The sequence below is a fragment of the Neomonachus schauinslandi genome, chromosome 12 (assembly GCF_002201575.2).
Source record: "Neomonachus schauinslandi chromosome 12, ASM220157v2, whole genome shotgun sequence".
In the NCBI taxonomy this organism is placed as follows: Eukaryota; Metazoa; Chordata; class Mammalia; order Carnivora; family Phocidae; genus Neomonachus; species Neomonachus schauinslandi.
Window position 1 is genome coordinate 30768302 of NC_058414.1, and position 15362 is coordinate 30783663.

Below are 15362 nucleotides of genomic sequence, written 5' to 3' on the forward strand. Positions count from 1 at the left end.
CTATAAGTAACATGTTAGGGAAAGAAAGGAAGACACACTGAACTCTCTGCGGGAGTGAGAGAAGGCATCACAAAGGCGTCAATGTTGGTGGATTTTCTGAGCCACCTGACCTGGGTGATGCGGAGGTAAGAGCAGGCTGGTGAGTGGGCAGCCCTGTGGGCCTCCTACCTCTGCCTCAACCACGTCAACTCCATTTCCATCTGTTTCATATATTGGGATTTCAAATGAAAAGATCTTCAGAAAAAAAGACTCCTATTTTAAAAAAATGTTTGAAAACCCATCATCCAAGTCCAGCTCTCTCCTTTTACTATATAAGAAACTGAGACTCAGAGAGGTTGGGCTTACTTTTTAGAACTGTCACTGGATAAGTGCATTAAAGGAAATACGGAAGTTCTCCACTAGAGAAGCCTCAAGAGAGAAAGGAAAGGCATACTCAAGGAGCACCACCTCCTCTACCCAGGCCCCACAGATGCATCACATTTCAGGTTCCATAGAGAACTCAGCCCCACTGAGAGCAAATAATCGGGTCATTACCCAAACTTGGCATCAGAGAGTCATTGTCTGTCTATCCTCTCCCCCTCTGTTTCCCATCAGTTGCCTGCTGTTACAGGATCTACCTCGGAGAGGTCAAGGTCTTGTGATTTCTCTCCTGGATAATTACAAGGGCTTCCCAGTTGGTCCCCTTCTAGTAGCTTCTCCACTTGTTCCCTACCTTCTGGCCAAAGTAACCTTTCTGAAAACAAATCTGATGACTGATAAGCCTCCCCACACTCCCCTCCCACTCTTCAGTGGTTATTACCTGTATGGTACTTGCAAACTCTGTGCATACATGTATTCAAACTTCTGCTCCCGGGTCAAAGAAACAACAGTTCGGAAGTTTTCGATTGCTTCAGTAGCAATCTGTAACAAAGAGCCCACAGGCACAAAGGTGAATGAATAGTGGTGATCAGTGTGAATTCCATAAAAGAGATTAATAAAATTAATTTTATTATTACGTATCATTTATTATGACCTATGAGCTTCTTCACTGAAACTAATTTATCAAATCAAATTTTAGATCTGGAAAGAAGATTGGCGAATTCAGTCTCCTCTTTATAGAGAGAGAAGCTAAGGCTTAAACAGATGGGGACACTTAGCTAAAGCCACATTGCTTTCTTTATAGGGGCAAAATTCACCTGAGAACTCAGTATTTTACATTTATCACAGTACTCTTTCTTCTATGACAGTCACATTTTAGGTTTATGATTATTTTACATATATTTTAAATGTGATGCTTATATTTTTCTCTTTATAATTATCATTCATGACAACTGAGGAATATTTGGAAAATACTGAAAAGATAAAAAAGGCAAATAAAAAGCTCCATATATGTGTATCTTATATATTAGCTTATATATATATTTTTTTCTAAGCATATATGTACTTAACAAAATTGGGACCAAATTCTCTTTTTGGCTTTTACATCATTATTTTTTACCTTAATAAATATCAAGAGCATTTTCCAAGGTCATTAAATATACATTAATAATGAGATGTTTAATGGGACACACAATATCCCAGCCAGTTAAGCATTCCTTTACAGTTGAACAAGGTTTTCCATTCTCTTCCTATTAAAAATAATGCTGTGATAAACATCCTTACACATAAACCTTTGCCCAAAGTAAATTATTTTGAGAGAAGTTCTTAAAGTGAAATTACGAGGTCAAAGGGGATAAACGAATTCTTAAGAAACGTGGCACATATCATCCATTTGTTTTCCAGAAAGTTTCCCTCATTCAGTTACTGTTTTAATTGAATGCAACTTCCAACAAGTCTTTGTAATTAGGACAAATATATCCTCTTGGAGACTGGGTAAAGGGCTGTGGAAAACATGAAAACTTCCAGTGCACAAAATGAAGATTTCAGCTTGCATCAGCCATGGGACTTTGAAATAGCTCTCTGTGTCTTGGTCTCCTCATATGTAAAATGAGGGGGATGGAAAAGAGGGTCTTGAAGTCCCTTTTAACTCTGTAATTCTAAGAGAAATAACTTTTAAAACTGTAAGTCTAAATTATAAATCAGTGAGTAAGGGAAATCACTCTTCTATGAAGATGTTCTTCCTTTCTCTGGTCTGTACACTGGTCAGAATGGATTTTTTTTCTCTTTCTCTTTTTTTTTTAGAGCTGGGAGAGGGGCAGAGGGAGAGGGAGAGAGTCTTAAGCAGGCTCCACGCCCAGTGCGGAGCCTATCATGGGGCTTGATCTCACGGCCCTGAGATCAAGATCTGAGCCGAAATCAAGAGTCAGATGTTTTAACAGACTGAGCCACCCAAGTGCCCCATGTTTAGAAGTGATTCTAATAAGGACACATTCATTTACAGTTGAATGATTTACAGCTTAAAAATCATAAACATGAAACCTCACTTATTTCTTACTAAATCCTATACAAACTACCTAACTTCAAAGAGAAAAGCAAATATTTGATACAACATAAGTCAGTTTTAAAGAGTAATGCAAAGAGCTATTAGAAGAAAAACAATAATACCATGTACTTAAAAACAAAAACTTATTTAAAAAATAAAGTTAAAAATATCATACTCTGGGGTGCCTGGGTGGCTCAGTTGGTTAAGCGACTGCTTTCGGCTCAGGTCATGATCCTGGAGTCCCGGGATCGAGTCCCGCATCGGGCTCCCTGCTCGGCAGGGAGCCTGCTTCTCCCTCTGACCCTCCCCCCTCTCATGTGCTCTCTCTCTCTCATTCTCTCTGTCTCAAATAAATAAATAAAATCTTAAAAAAAAAAAAAATCATACTCGGACCCGACTAGGCCAAGAATATTGACCTATGTTTACCATAAACTACTGACAAAGATAGGAAAATGTCCAGATTCAATTCATGTTAAAATACTTTATAAAAATCTGTACACACTATGAAAATAATATACATTCATTTTAGAAAATCCTATAAGTACAGAACAAAAAGAGGAACAGTACAGAACAGTAAGAATAAAAAGAGGAACAAATTCGCCTCCAGTCAAACCCGCACACAATCCTTGTACAGACCCATGTTAGAAATATGTTCAGTGATAATGCTCCAAACAAACGGAAATGTTCTTTGCATTAGTAAGGAAATTCAACAAATTATAACAAAGTCTGCTGAAAAACAGATTTTACTGTAAATTTCAGTGTGGTTTCTAAGAAATATTTTCTGTGCACCATTTTCTAAGGCAAGTGTGTTTTGGTTGTGATTTGGTCTGTAAATGTGGTCACTTCGTAGAGGGTGTAAACAGCCCAATACAAGTGAGTTTATGAGTCACAGACCTCGCATAGTGAGTAAAACAATATAGTAATCACTTCACAACCATCTTCATCTTGCCTCATGATGAAGCAATTAGGAAAAGGCTTAATTAGTACTCTGCATCCTCACAGCTTCATTTTCTCCAAGAGTTTTAAATAGAAACTCAGTAACCACTATGAGGAGAACTTTTTTTTTTTTTTAAAGATTTATTTATTTATTTTAGAGAGAGACAGAGCCGGGGGAGGGGCAGAGGGAGAGGGAGAATCTCAAGCAGACTCCCCAGCACAGAGCCTGACTTGGGGCTCCAACTTCACGACCCACGAGATCACAACTTATGAGATCATCACCCGAGCCGAAACCAAGACTTGTACACTCAACAGACTGAGCCATCCAGGTGCTCCAAGGAAAGAGAACTTCTAATATGAGAAGAGTAAATAGCATTGAGTTTTTTTCAGTAGCCATCATAAGCTAAATAATTTTGAAGAAAAATTATATATACATATATTTTTTTTTTTTCTAGGAAGAAAAAAAAAAAAAACCCTCCTCACACTTCTCTCCCTATCCTCAAATTAACTGAAGTTTGATTATGGCTTTTATGTCTGAAAAGGAAAAAGCATCTATTTTATTAAGATGTTCACTAGTCAATAATAATGTGACAGAAATCTACAGAGCACAGGCAGGGTAGAGGTTATGAGGAGGCTGCCACCACACAATCTTGCTCTGGAATCCTGGGCCTGCTCTGTCCCTGTAAGGGCAAACCAACAGACACAGTCCTTTCCCTATGGAGCTTTTGTCTTAGTAGGGAAGACAGTCCACTAATCAATAAACAAAGAAATAGAGAAACATCAAGTGCTGAGAAGTGTCATGAATTAATTCAAGGGTCAGGAAAGTCCTCTCCAAAGAGGTCATAATGCTGAGATCTGAATAATATAAAGGAACCAGCCATGGGAAGATCAGAGGGAGCCAGCTTGGAATGTTCCAGGAACTGAAGGTTGGCCCATGAGGCCAGAGCGGAGTGGGCATGGGAGAGAGTCGTGAAAGATGCTTTCATAGAAGTTGTCAGAGGGGGCTGGGTCAGGCAGAGTCTTATAAACCAGGGTAAAATGTTGATCTTCTTCCAAGTGTGATCAGTCAGAAGCCACTGGAGGGTTTTAAGTTGGTAACCAGTTAGCGTGATCTTATTTGTGTTTGTAAGAGATCAGTGTGACTTCTGTGAGAAGAATGTAGAAAGTGGAAGGACAAAAAAGGAAGGAGTGGAAGCAAGGAGATCAGTTAGAACTATTGCTGTGTGATTTGGGCAAGTTACCTGACTTCTCTGAACTGTGGGTTTTATCATCTAATAAGAAGAATTCAAAGGAGTGATTAAGAGTATCAAATGAGAGGGGCGCCTGGGTGGCTCAGTCGTTAAGCGTCTGCCTTCGGCTCAGGTCATGATCCCAGGGTCTTGGGTTCGAGCCCCACATCGGGCTCCCTGCTCAGCAGGAAGCCTGCTTCTCCCTCTCCCACTCCCCCTGCTTGTGTTCCCTCTCTCGCTGTGTCTCTGTCAAATAAATAAAAAAAAATCTTTAAAAAAAAAAAAAAAAAAAAGAGTATCAAATGAGAAAATGCATGCAGAGCTCCTCACATGATGCCTGGCATATAATAAATACTTAGTGGTAATCTGGGAATGGGGAGTTTTGGGAGTTGATTTTCAAAACTACATGGACCGGATGGTCCTGCAACCACCACTTTCCCTACCTGCTTTTGCCAGTCTCATGAAACACCACTGAGAGCATTTATCTCACCTCCGACCTTTGCTCAGTGAACCTGCCACATTCGCACATATCCATGTCCATCTGCACCACTTCGTTGCCGCCCTGGGACAGAACTCCAAGAGTCTTAAATCTGATGGGCCACCTCAGAAGTGCTAACCTGTGATGTCTAATGAATTATCTTATAACTGAGTATCTTGATCACCTTCTTCCTCTAAACAACCTGAGGCTCCTCTCTGGGACATTCTGAACCCCTCAGGAAATGATGAAACTACTAAATATTAATATTTTCTTTTTATACATTTTGTCCTAGATTTTTCCATTTTCTCCTCACATGAAAAGTCAACACCACAGGTAGAAAAAACAAGACAGTAGGGTATGAAATGAAGTGATTGGTCACAGAACATATTTCCTGACAGGGGCCGATGTGACAGGGGCCAACCCACAACCTGATGCCTGCTGAAGCTTGAGACTGGGCCTCTAATAGCCTGAAGGGAAGCCTCACATGAGGTGTTTCTCCCATAGACACTAGTTAGGAAGCACTAAAACTGGTCCAAAGGAATTCAGGAAGGATTTCTAAGGAAACAGGATAAAAAGTCTGAGGAGATGTCTGGGAGGTAGAAGACAAAGTGTCAGTGGTGATGATCAGCCTCCATGAAGAAGTACCCTCTTCATCATTCTTTATTCTCTGGTGCGGTGCCTGGTCCCAAAACAAAGTACTTCAGACACATGGCCTAGAGAGCCAGAGCCACTGGATCTTTCTGGGTCCCTGCCCCAACTCTTAGGAACCTTGGAGGGTCCACTAATAGATGTATCCCTACCCAGTTTTGGGGGTCGGTCATGCTCTGACCACTTGTATTTCCGCAATGATACAAACCATGTGCCATTGGATTTGTTTGGCCATCAGCAGACCTCCCTGTTTCTTCACAGAGGCACAACTTTGGATCCTGGTTCTGAGGCTTATCAGCTCTAAGGCACTGCGGCCATGACCCACCTGTGCCTCAGCTTCGGCTGAAAAATGAACTAATAATAGAACCTACCTCTTAGGGTCACAAAGAGGAGTAAAACATTGTGGAGGAAACAAGGTAAATGCCATACAAGTATTTGTTTAAAAACAACAACAAATAAACAAGTATGTAGGAAGAGAAGGAGGAGGAGGAGGAGGAGGAGAAGAAGAAAAAGTAGTAGTAGCAGCACTATCCATTATAGGGTAAAGATAAACAGAAATAAGATGCCAGCAGGGGGCATGATAAAAAGGAAAGAATGCTAATAATTTAAGCCTGATAGAATTAATACCTTTAGGACTTTTCTACATTTTTTAAAAAGATTTTATTTATTTATTTGCTAGAAAGAGACACAACGAGAGAGGGAACACAAGCAGGGGGAGTGAGAGAGGGAGAAGCAGGCTTCCCGCTGAGCAGGGAGCCAGATGTGGGGCTCGATCCCAGGGTCCTGGGATCATGACCTGAGCCGAAGGCAGACGCTTAACCAACTGAGCCTCCCAGGCACCTGGACTTTTCCATATTTTAATTCCCCCTCAACATATGTAATTAAATGGGGCTGCTTTCCTCAATAAAAGAATGGATTTCAGCTTGCTTGAGGGGAAGAAAGAGAGAGGGAGGGTGTGGGAGAGAGGGCGTAAAGGAAGAGCATGAAGACGATGGTTTGAAATGAGAAAAGCCTAATAAAATTAGTTGTCAGCCTGTGAGCCTCAGAATTTGTCTGGCTCCTTTTCTTCAGTTTCCAATCTTCTTCCAGTGCAATGAGACTGCTTTAAGGAATGGTTATAAAAACATTCTCCAAGCATAGTAAGTAGTAACAGAACAACACTGATTAGAATATTTTACTCTATTAGATCAGCAGTTGTATTTAGGTTGACTCACCTTCCCAGCACCTTCCAGTTCTTTCTTATCTTTCAGTGCTTGTCCAGACAACATTTTCATTTCAACAACTCCAGCTATTGCAATGATGGGTACAATTGCTAAGAGCAAAAGTGTTAATTGCCAGCCATAGATTAAGGATATAATAATGCCTGTCCCAAGATTTGCTATATTCTGGGTAATTACAGCCAGCCTGGAACCTATAGCCTACAAAAAAAGACACAAAACAAATTAGAGAAACAATTTCATATTCTCTTTAAAACCCATGCCTGTATTTTCTTTAGGATTATGACAATTCAGCTTCATGAAATTCTATTAATTATCTTCTCAGTTACAAAATAAAAACAAAAGGTTTGCTTATAAGTTTATTGGGTTTCTAAAATGAAGATTTCCATGACTTCAGAGCAAATACTGAAAGAAGATCAATAATTCAGAGTTAAATTACATATTTCTATCTCTTCTAATTTGTTTTTTCTTTTTTTCTTTTTATTTATTTTATTTATTTTTATTTTTTTAATTTTTTAAATTTTTATTATTTTTTATTAAAGATTTTATTTATTTGACAGAGAGAGAGAGCACAAGTAGGCAGAACAGCAGGGAGAGGGAGAGGAAGAAGCAGGCTCTCCATCGAGCAGGGAGCCTGATGTGGGGCTCGATCCCAGGACCCTGGGATCATGACCTGAGCCGAAGGCAGCCACTTAACCGACTGAGCCACCCAGGTGCCCCTAATTTGTTTTTTCTAAGGAGGCTCCATGCCAGTGTGGGGCTTGAACTCACGACCCTGAGATCAAGACCTGAGCTGATATCAAGAGGCGGACATTTAGCCAAATGAGCCACCCAGGCATCCCTCTCTTCTAATTTTTAATACCAAGAAAATTTTCATTAATCAATGAAACCATGATCACTAAAGCAAGCTCTTCAAATCAACAAGACAAAATAGTCTGACAGCTGCACTGGAAATGTTGGAAATTTCCAACATGAGATGCAAAACTACTCATAAGTTAAGCCTAATATTTGTCATTAAGGATATCCAAATATGGGATGCCCGGGTGGCTCAGTTGGTTGAGCATCTGCCTTCAGCTCAGGTCATGATCCCAGAGTCCTGGGATCGAACCCCGAGTCAAGCTCCCTGCTCAGTGGGAGTCAGCTTCTCCCTCTGCCTCTGCCCCTCCCCCTGCTCCTGCTCTCTCTCTCTCAAATAAATAAAATATTTTTTTAAAAAAATGGATATGCAAATATATCTGGGCCAATTTGACATGCTTATTGTGTTTAATTTAACCTGCAATTGATTTGGAAAAAATACACAAAGCTGAAAGTAATGGAATTTAATTTAGATATTGATCAGGCAACAGAGCCTTTAGTTTGAATGCCAGAGGGGGTGTGAAGCATGACTTTCAGTAGCATGCTGTGACTTCCAGTTCTAAAGCCAGAAGTCAAACCATTAAGTCAATTCAGTCTACTACTCCATACTGTACTTCTCTCCTCTACGTTAGAAACACCCAAGCCCTCAATCCATTCCAAAGTCCAGCTATGGTGCCCAGATCTGGAAATATCCCATGTTTTTTCCACTCCCAAAGTTCCCTCTGCCTGAGTGGGACCAGACTCAGGTACAGATTACGATGCAGTGGAGTTCAGACTGGTCACAACCTCCTCTGTGACTTTTGACAAATTTCTCTCAACCCTCAAAATGAGCAAATACATTGATTAATAACGAAAACGTCTTTCAGCCCTAAATGTTAAGGACAGAATCTTTTATAACCCCTTCTGCATCACTCCAGTATCAACCCACTGAAATCATTCAACACTTGTGTGATAGAAACACTAGACCCATAATTAGGAGGCAAGGGTATTACAACTACCAGGAGCCTCTGTACGTTAAATTCTATACCAGGAATTGCACCAGACAGCATGACTAATGGAGCAGTTGGTTTTTTTTTTTTTTTTAAAGATTTTATTTATTTATTTGGGAGAGAGAGAATGAGAGACAGAGAGCATGAGAGGGAGGAGGGTCAGAGGGAGAAGCAGACTCCCCGCCGAGCAGCGAGCCCGATGCGGGACTCGATCCAGGGACTCCAGAATCATGACCTGAGCCGAAGGCAGTCGCTTAACCAACTGAGCCACCCAGGCGCCCAGCAGTTGTTTTTTTTTTTTATTTGATGCAGTCACTGAGTTTATATCAAAGGGATGCTTAACCAAATTTGGCTTAAGTCAAAAACGAAGTGGATTTCAGAGCCAGATCTCTGCATTTGCACACTTTTTAAATTTTTTTAAGATTTCATTTTTTTTATTTGACAGAGAGATAGTGAAAGCAGGAACACAAGCAGGGGGAGTGGGAGAGGGAGAAGCAGGCTTCCCGCTGAGCAGGGAGCCTGATGAGAGGCTTGATCCCAGGACCCTGGGACCATGACCTGAGCCAAAGGCAGATGCTTAACCGACGGAGCCACCCAGGTTCCCCTTGCACATTTTCAACCTGAAAGTCAAAGGTTACAACCCAGACAGAGTCCGTGGCACAGGGACAATGTAGACTGCTCCTGTTCTCAGAATCTACAAGTCCTACCCAGAACTCATTTCCCACAGCAACTGACTGAGAGAAGTGCTCAGAACATCCCCCAAGTTCATGGCAGGTGAATGGTTCTAGCACATGAACCTTTCAGACTTATGAATGTTCAGGTCTGCATGATAGTCAAGGCCATGAAAATAAGTAAAGTGGGTCACAGATGACAAATTCTTCTCTCCTGTACATGAAGGGTGAACGAAAAGATCAAGAACCTTAAGCTGGTGGGGTATGGGGAGATTAAGGTACTTGGCTTTACCTGATTTAGCACTTAGAGGTCATGGCACTGGTACCATTCCTTATTCTAAAGACTAACACGGTTCCACATCTATTCCTCACATAGAGTAGGAGTCTAGAGTTCTGCAGATCACAATGAATGGGACAGCATAGATTCGTAGTAGCCTGGTAATTTTCATTTCAAAAAGTAGAGCTGAGAGAAGATAACACTCCCCAAAACCACAGCCTAAGTGTGAAACAGGGTCAGACAAAAATAGCCTGGCACTTGAAACCCACTAAGGACCCTCCTTACCTCTCCACCCCACCGTATACTCAAGTAATTCTATCTTACTTCCTCCTCTGCTTCCAAACACGGCCATATTGCTTGAAATCTAATTTGAAACATTTGTGCTTACTGAAAAAAAAATCCTATTTCCTGAGCCTCTTTCTGAAATTAGAAACATTTATAACTTTATCTTCTCCTCAACCACCTTCTCCAGGGTGGGCGGGGGAAAAAACTTAAGTACATAGTGGCTTTTGATCTCTACATGGCTCTCATTTGCTTTTTTCCCTGCAGAATTCTAGTCCTAAAACCAAAATAAAACTTAAAAGCTCACTATTTCATAGGCAAAATATTGAGATATATTTTCTCCTGATTTCTTTCTAGCAGAATTATGCTACTGACTAAAAAATACATCTGAGAAAATGTTTCATTGACAGTCAAGTTAAATATGAAGAAAATTTAACCTAGATAAGCCTTATCACTAACTATATACACACAAACTTGAGTAAGCCCTGCCTTGGGTAGAATGATTTTTGACAGTACTGCTTACCTTGGGTATTTTTTTATATAAAAAATTAATTTCACTACTTCCCGCTGTGGAATAGATATACCCACAGAGATGGGTGTGTGTGTGTGTACACATACATATACAGGTCAATGTAAGTGTATGTTTGTATATATATGCATGTATATAGGTGTATGTGTGTGTGTATATATATTTACACACTACACACATCTGCCCCATCATAAGCCGGTCAGCTGGTAGCAGTAAGTGGATACAACTGTCCTGTCTTGGCCAATTTATGGTACAGCTACATGGGACTTCCGTGCTTCTGATGGCACTCACAGCCCTACTTGCTTCCTCTTCCCTGGTCCTTCTTGATGAGCCACTGTGTGAAGTTCTGGAGAACAGTCCTGACCCGGTGGCTCACACAGGGGTGTGAAGGCTAGCGCAGCTATGAGAGCGTGAGTTTGAAGAAACAAATGGAAAGCAGCCGGTCAACACCAGGAGGCAATCGGGGGCTACCAGAGCTCCTGCCAGGGCCTGAGGAGCTCACAAACAACAGTAGGGGACAGGACTGGCTGCCAGTCCCACAGATACAGGAAGGGACTGTGGCTTAGGACAGGCCATAACCCCAGAGGAATTTTAGGGGAGGGAAGAAGGACTGCGAGCACACAATGCCCACACTGTGCCTGCTCAGGGTTCTGCCACCCAGGACAGAGTCAGCGTTTCCTCTAAGCTGTGTCCTCCACACCAAATGGGGTATGGGACGTGTGTGTCCGTGTGAGCCCACGAGCACATACAACCAGGTCTCTGTGAAGGGCGTACTAAAGTGATGGCGGCAAAGTTTAGGGAAAACTGGATTTCAGAAATTTCAGGATACAATTTGTCCACACTGATCATGATCCCCAAGAATGGCTCTTGAAGGGAGGGACCAAAATGGATTGACCCCAAGCTCACTGACTGATTCTCATGCCAATTTAAATTAAAAAAAAAAAAAAAAAGAAACTAACACTTTATGTCTTCTACCTACCACCCACTTCTCTCCACCATTTCCCAAAAAGTCCTTTAACAATGTATCCAATTGTGTTCATCCTCTTTTCTCTTTTCTCTTGATCCCACTCCCAACAGGCTTTGCTCCCACCACACCCTTGAAACAGTTCCTGTCAGAACCATCAGCACCTCCGTGCAGCTGTAGCATGGTAAGATGTTCAATAACCTTGCAAGCTCATCAGCAGTATCTGACATCCTAAATTGTTCCTCCTGAAAATGCATTTCCCATGTAGTTTTTAGGACACTGCTCTCCTCCCTCACTGGCTGCTCCTTTCCAGTCCTCTTTGCAGGTCCATCCTCATAGCCCTGACCTCAGGGACCAGGACTTGCCATGTTTTCTACCTGCATATGCTTCCTTGGCTATCTTACCCAGTCTCCTGGTTTACAAGCCACCAACACACCAAAAAATCTCCAAATGTCTATTTCCAGACCAGACTTCTGTGCTCAGCTCCAGACTTGCACATCTAATCTGCTTTCTTGACATCTCTTCTTGGACATCTCATTGGGGATCTCAAACATACCATGTTCCAAAAAGAACTCTCAAAACTCTCCCTCAAATCTGTTCTTTCAACAGTCTCCCAGTTTCATTAAAAAGCAACTCTCCATTTTTTAAGTTATGTAGGTCAAAAATTGTGGGGACATTCTATATCTCCATTCTCTTATACCCTACATATAACCAACAAGTTCTGTTGGCTGTACCTTCAAACTATGTCCAGAATCTGTTAACGTTTTGTCACCTTCACGATGACCCCCCAGCCTAAAACATTATCATCCCTCCCCTGATTTATGGCAATAGAGTCTCTGCCTCCACCCTTGCCCCCTTCAGCCTAGTAATACAGCAGCCTTTAAAACTTTCAGATCCCATCACTCCTGTGTTCAAAATCCTACAATGGTTTCCCATCTATTTCCAGATATAATGCTGATTTCAATTCTTATGACTCTTCCTTTCACTCACTTTACTCCAGCCACACTATCCTCTTTACTGTTTTAGGAACAGTTATGGAAATGCTCCAGCCTCAGGTCCTTAGCACTTGCTGATCCTTCTGTTTAGAACACACCTCTTGGGGTGCCTGGGTGGCTCAGTCGTTAAGCGTCTGCCTTCGGCTCAGGTCATGATCCCAGGGTCCTGGGATCGAGCCCCGCATTGGGCTCCCTGCTCAGCAAGAAGCCTGCTTCTCCCTCTCCCATTCCCCCTGCTTGTGTTCCCTCTCTTGCTGTGTCTCTGTCAAATAAATAAATCTTTAAAAAAAAAAAAAAAAGAGTCTGATGTTTTACTGACCGAGTCACCCAAATGCCCCTCAACCTGTTTTTAGATTTTTCTTCCCTCTCTTCTAAACTACAGTGCTCCTAAACATTCATACAGAAACTACATACATTCCTTTTTTAATAGCAATTATAGTTTTCTGTTGATTTCTGTTCAGACTAATCCTGCATGATATGCTGATAAATACTGCCTTTTATAAATAATTGTCCTTCCATGTGTATCCTGTTAATAGGTCTAACTAGTAAATAACAAAAGAAGCTTGCAAATTATATACACACTATACAGTTTATGTTTAAATAGTTAACATTTTTGCTATGAGGCACATGACTTATTGTGTTAAATATTTATCTAATATTTTAACGATAATGAGAACACCTATAATGAGAAAATTAATTTCATGCTGAGATCCAAAATGGCCAATTAAGACAAACAGAAAGGAGGCACATACCCCTTTAACTTGAGCAGCGTCATTGGCAAGCCTGGTTGTCAATGCTCCAGTGGTGTTTTTAGGGTCATCAAACCAGCTCACATCCTGTGGCACAGAAAATGATTTTATTATCTTAAAGCTCTACTTATGAGATCCTTAGCTCTGAGGGCAAGGACAGGGTCAGGTTTGTTATCACTTATATCCCTTGCATTTAGCTCTCAGGATTTGACATTCAATAGACAATAAAGGGACTTAATAGACAAACACATAAATAATTTCATTTGTCAAAATAATTTTTTGAGTGCCTGCTACTTAGACATCCATTTTATTTATTTTTAAAGATTTCATTTATTTATTTGATAGAGAGAGAGACAGCAAGAGAGGGAACACAAGCAGGGGGAGTGGGAGAGGGAGAAGCAGGCCTCCCGCTGAGCAGGGAGTCTGACACAGGGCTCGATCCCAGGACCCTAGGATCACGACCTGAGCCAAAGGTAGATGCCCAATGACTGAGCCACCCAGGCGTCCCTACTTAGACATCCAAATAGAGAGGCTGAATGGCAGTTTAGGTAACTGTAGTTCAGGGCAGAATAAATGAATTGGTTTTAAAAAATCAACAAAAGAAATCTAGATTAAAATTTAAAATCAACATAAAACAGGATTTTTTGGTAAAGCCATTTACCTCTTAATTTTTTTTTTTAAGATTTTATTAATTTATTTGACAGAGAGAGACACAGCGAGAGAGGGAACACAAGCAGGGGGACTGGGAGAGGGAGAAGCAGGCTTCCTGTGGAGCAGGGAGCCCGAGGCGGGGCTCGATCCCAGGAACCTGGGATCATGACCTGAGCCAAAGGCAGACGCTTAACGACTGAGCCACCCAGGTGCCCCTAATTTTTAATTTTTTAAATTTAATTTTATTTAAATTCAATTAATTAACATAGAATGTATTATTAGTTTCAGAAGTAGAGGTCAGAATTCATCAGTCTTATATAATACCCAGTGCTCATTATATCACATGCCTTCCTTAATGCCTATCACCCAGTTACCCCCCCCCCCCAACCCCCCCCCAGTTACCCCATCCCCTCCAGCAACCCTGTTTGTTTCCTATGATTAAGAGTCTCTTATGGTTTGTCTCCCTCTCTGATTTCATCTTGTTTAATTTTTCCCTCCCTTCCCCTATGACCCGGTTTTGTTTCTTAAATTCCACATATAAGTGAGTGATATGATAATTGGGCTTCTCTGACTGACTTATTTCACTTAGCACAATACCCTCTAGTTCCATCCATGTCGTTGCAAATGGCAAGATTTCATTTTTTTTGATGGCTGAGTAATATTCCATAGTTTGGCTATTGTGGCCATTGTTGCTATGAACACTGGGGTGCAGATGCCTCTTCAGATCACTATGTTTGTATCTTTTGGGTAAATACCCAGGAGTGCAATTTCTGGGTTGTAGGGTAACTCTACTTTTAACTTCTTGAGGAACCTCCATATTGTTTTCCAGATTGGCTGCACCAGTTTGCATTCTCACCAACAGTATAAGAAGGTTCCCCTTTCTCTGCATCCTCACCAACATCTGTCATTTCCTGACTTGTTTATTTTAGCCATTCTGACTGGTGTGAGGTGGTATCTCATTGTGGTTTTGATTTGTATTTCCCTGATGCCGAGTGATGTGGAGCATTTTTTCATGGGTCTGTTGGCCATTTGTCCATTTACCTTTTTTAAATACATAAGTACTAAAAAGATTGTGAGTTTGAAGCATGAATTTATATCCTTAATAAAAAGAAAAAAAACTATGGTCCTGTTATCTGTACTGGTGATTTGCAATTAAAGCAATATCTATCATTTTCCCCAAAATATTTAAGAAAAAAGAGTTATAAGTTCTTATAGCATGTATCACATAACTTCCTTGAAGACAGGGACTGTTGAGGCTTGAACGCCTGACAATACTTCATATTATGGCTCTGAAGTGGAAGGTCCTTAATATGTATTTGCCAGACTTAATAATTTATGGAGAGGGCACTATACAAACCATCAGCTCAGCTTCTAAAGTATAATGGACCCAGGAGTCGGCCTGGGGGTTGGGAGGGTAATGGGGCATTTGGCTTTGGACCAAGATCAGCCTCGATCCTAAATGGAATCTCAGTTATAAATACGGTTCGACGC

General features: G+C 41.1%; 1 protein-coding gene across 1 annotated transcript in view; it reads right to left on the minus strand.

Moving 5' to 3' along the window:
* Nucleotides 1–15362, minus strand: part of ABCB1 (ATP binding cassette subfamily B member 1) — a 115383-nt gene that overhangs the window by 16627 nt on the left and 83394 nt on the right. Inside the window, exons 20-22 of the mRNA XM_021689632.1 lie at nucleotides 13224–13307; nucleotides 6907–7110; nucleotides 800–900 (exon numbers count right to left, since the gene is read on the minus strand). Of these exons, the coding sequence (XP_021545307.1) occupies nucleotides 800–900; nucleotides 6907–7110; nucleotides 13224–13307 (389 nt within the window). The remainder of the gene's footprint in view (nucleotides 1–799; nucleotides 901–6906; nucleotides 7111–13223; nucleotides 13308–15362) is intronic.